Here is a 2,355-nt window from a genome sequence, read left to right as displayed (position 1 = left end):
CTCTCCTACGCTCTCCATTAACCTATAACACTGTTGCAGATCATTGTATAAAGTTACTGTATAAGATTGACTTTACCGTTGGTAAATTAATGGTGGCTTAATCTTCAAACTAGTTACAACTCACTCTCCTATTGTCTTTGTCTGATTGGATTTTAATACACATCCTGACATAAACTTTTTTGTCAGGATGTGTAATGCAAGCACTTGCCTTTTACTAGAGGTTATATCACTTCTGTTATTACCTTATTTGAGTATCCTTTGAGCTCTGTGTAACCTATCTTGGTGCCCTTTTACCCCTCTTATACATACCGGTACTTTTAAATCTGTTATCATGATATGTTAATTTGGAAATAGTAATTAAACAGATAGATTTTATGATATTTTCTAAACTAAGAGAAAGACGTTAATGCTTTTAACACAAGGTGTATCTTTCCTGACGTTGCTTATGAATGACAGCTTCAAGCTCATGGATGTTCATCTCCTCTCTAAAGTGAGTCATTATCACAGATAAAGCTCCTATTATCAGTAAAGTGGTTAACGTTTTGATCTCTGAGTATATATAGAACATACTGTATGTGCCCCTCTTTCACATACATCAATGACAGTCCCTTTGTTCAACACACCATTTAGCCAGAACATAGGTCACTCAAACAGAACAGAAACTCATATATGCATTGTGAACGTTTGTTTATTTTATTACATAACAAGCATGTTAAATGGTGAATCGAATTGACTTCAAAACATGATTTTCAAACACAATGGATCACTTCATACCAGTGGATTCATCAGAGTTCCAGACTTCATCTTGTTCCTTGTTCACCACCAGTTTGCCCTCATTGGTCAGCTGAAGGCGGCAAATGTTGCAGTCAGATTTGGAGGTGTTTGTGTGCCAGATGGCTTTGTCCCCCTTGTCGTACATGACCAGGTTGCAGTCCCCCTGCATGCACAGGCGGAAAGGGGATGACCCTGCAGTGTCTGAAGCCCACACGGGCTGCCAGCCATAGACCACAAAGTTACCATCATCCTGCAGGCAGAAACAGAGACGCTTGTTAACCGTTTGCTGTAAAGACCATTGCATTTGTATCATGCACACTGATAAGGGTCTCAAGTGCACACATATTCTGAGTCACTCACCTGGAAGACAGCCTTAAACTCTCCGTTGTTGGACACCAGATGGTCTCCCTTGCGGAGCTCATCATTTTTGGACAAGAAGTTTCTGCTCATGATTCTGCAACAAAAAGAAAGTCAGTGTTCGATCCATTTAAAACACTGAAAATGCAGTTTTAGCACATATTACCAGTAAAGTTTAAAAACTCCTTTTTGCATCAAACTATTCTTGCAGAGTAATATATATATGAACCCATCTATCAAAATAAAAATATAGAATACTCACAGAGTTGTATGGTTTTTCGCCCCAGTCCGATTTCAAGCAGAGGAAAAGGAGTGAAGTGCCTGACGGTGAAATCCCCCCGATTTTATACACCTAGCGAGGGCGGGAAGAAAAGGTGGAGCAGAGATGGAATGCTATGCCCTTTGTTTCTTCCATAAAAAGCTGAGTGATACTGCCAATACAAAAAAAAAGTTTCAATAAAAAATACCCAAGGATGTCTTTGATAGTGTGAGCATGCATGAGCTTGATATTAAGCTCTAATAATAACAGGCTGCGGAAAGATTGGACAAGAAATTTGGCAGTGCTTTTTTATCACCATTTCTATTTGATAACAACCAGGTGGGAGCCGAATGTGTGATTCTGTAACCATGAGCTATTTCGTAATTATTATTATTTGTTTTGTATTGACTCCTTCCACTTCACACGCTATTTGAATTTTGTAAAGTAGCAGAAATACAAAATACACAAGTACAGGCAGGTCAGTGCTGAGCAGACAGAAGAGCAGAGAATAAACCGTGCAATAAATAGAAATTAAGTTGATTAAAAGTTGAGAACAAGCATAAAACAAAGAACAACTCTAATTAAAATACATTTAACACCCAGGTATTAGAAATGTATGCAAATAATTGAGTCTCTATTAATTGAGAAATGGTATAGTTTTGCATACTATTTTATTTAATGAACATCTCTGTTGAATATATTTTAAGTCATATTTAAAATAAAGGAGCCAATACAACATGTTTGAAAACACAGGCCATTTTGTACAGTAGTCTTTTAATGTGCTGATAGTTCCAACCTTTACCATGATCTAGTTTTAACAACAAAGGGAAATTCTTAGAAAAGGAAAAAGAGTATTTTGTACTTTTATTCTTTCATTGAAGAAAACGAGTGTTTAGCATGCATTTTTGTTTAATATAAGCATCTGTTGTTGCATTGATATGGGAATGTTAGATTATACAGTTTTA

At 36.7% G+C, this 2,355-nt stretch overlaps 1 protein-coding gene across 1 annotated transcript; it reads right to left on the bottom strand.

The window, feature by feature from the left end:
* Positions 1-670: 670 nt before the first annotated feature.
* On the bottom strand, positions 671-1,505 carry LOC104960707 (mannose-specific lectin-like). Its single transcript, XM_010788860.1, has 3 exons — positions 1,394-1,505; positions 1,135-1,228; positions 671-1,024 (listed from the first exon to the last, which is right to left on the bottom strand). The coding sequence occupies exons 2-3, from the start codon at positions 1,222-1,224 to the stop codon at positions 764-766; spliced, it is 351 nt and encodes a 116-aa protein (XP_010787162.1). The 5' UTR covers positions 1,225-1,228; positions 1,394-1,505; the 3' UTR covers positions 671-763.
* Between the last annotated feature and the right edge of the window lie 850 nt (positions 1,506-2,355).

The sequence above is a fragment of the Notothenia coriiceps genome, unplaced genomic scaffold (genome assembly GCF_000735185.1).
Source record: "Notothenia coriiceps isolate Sejong01 unplaced genomic scaffold, NC01 NC01_scaffold00032227, whole genome shotgun sequence".
NCBI lineage: Eukaryota > Metazoa > Chordata > Actinopteri > Perciformes > Nototheniidae > Notothenia > Notothenia coriiceps.
Note: the sequence above shows the minus strand (reverse complement) of the source record. Positions and strands in the feature narration are given on the sequence as shown.

Coding starts and splice junctions, on each gene's coding strand:
- LOC104960707 (XM_010788860.1), bottom strand. CDS start 1,224: ATGAGCAGAAACTTCTTGTCCAAAAATGATGAGCTCCGCAAGGGAGAC. Junction 1,025..1,134: donor AGTTTAAGGCTGTCTTCCAG/GTGAGTGACTCA, acceptor TTCTGCCTGCAG/GATGATGGTAACTTTGTGGT.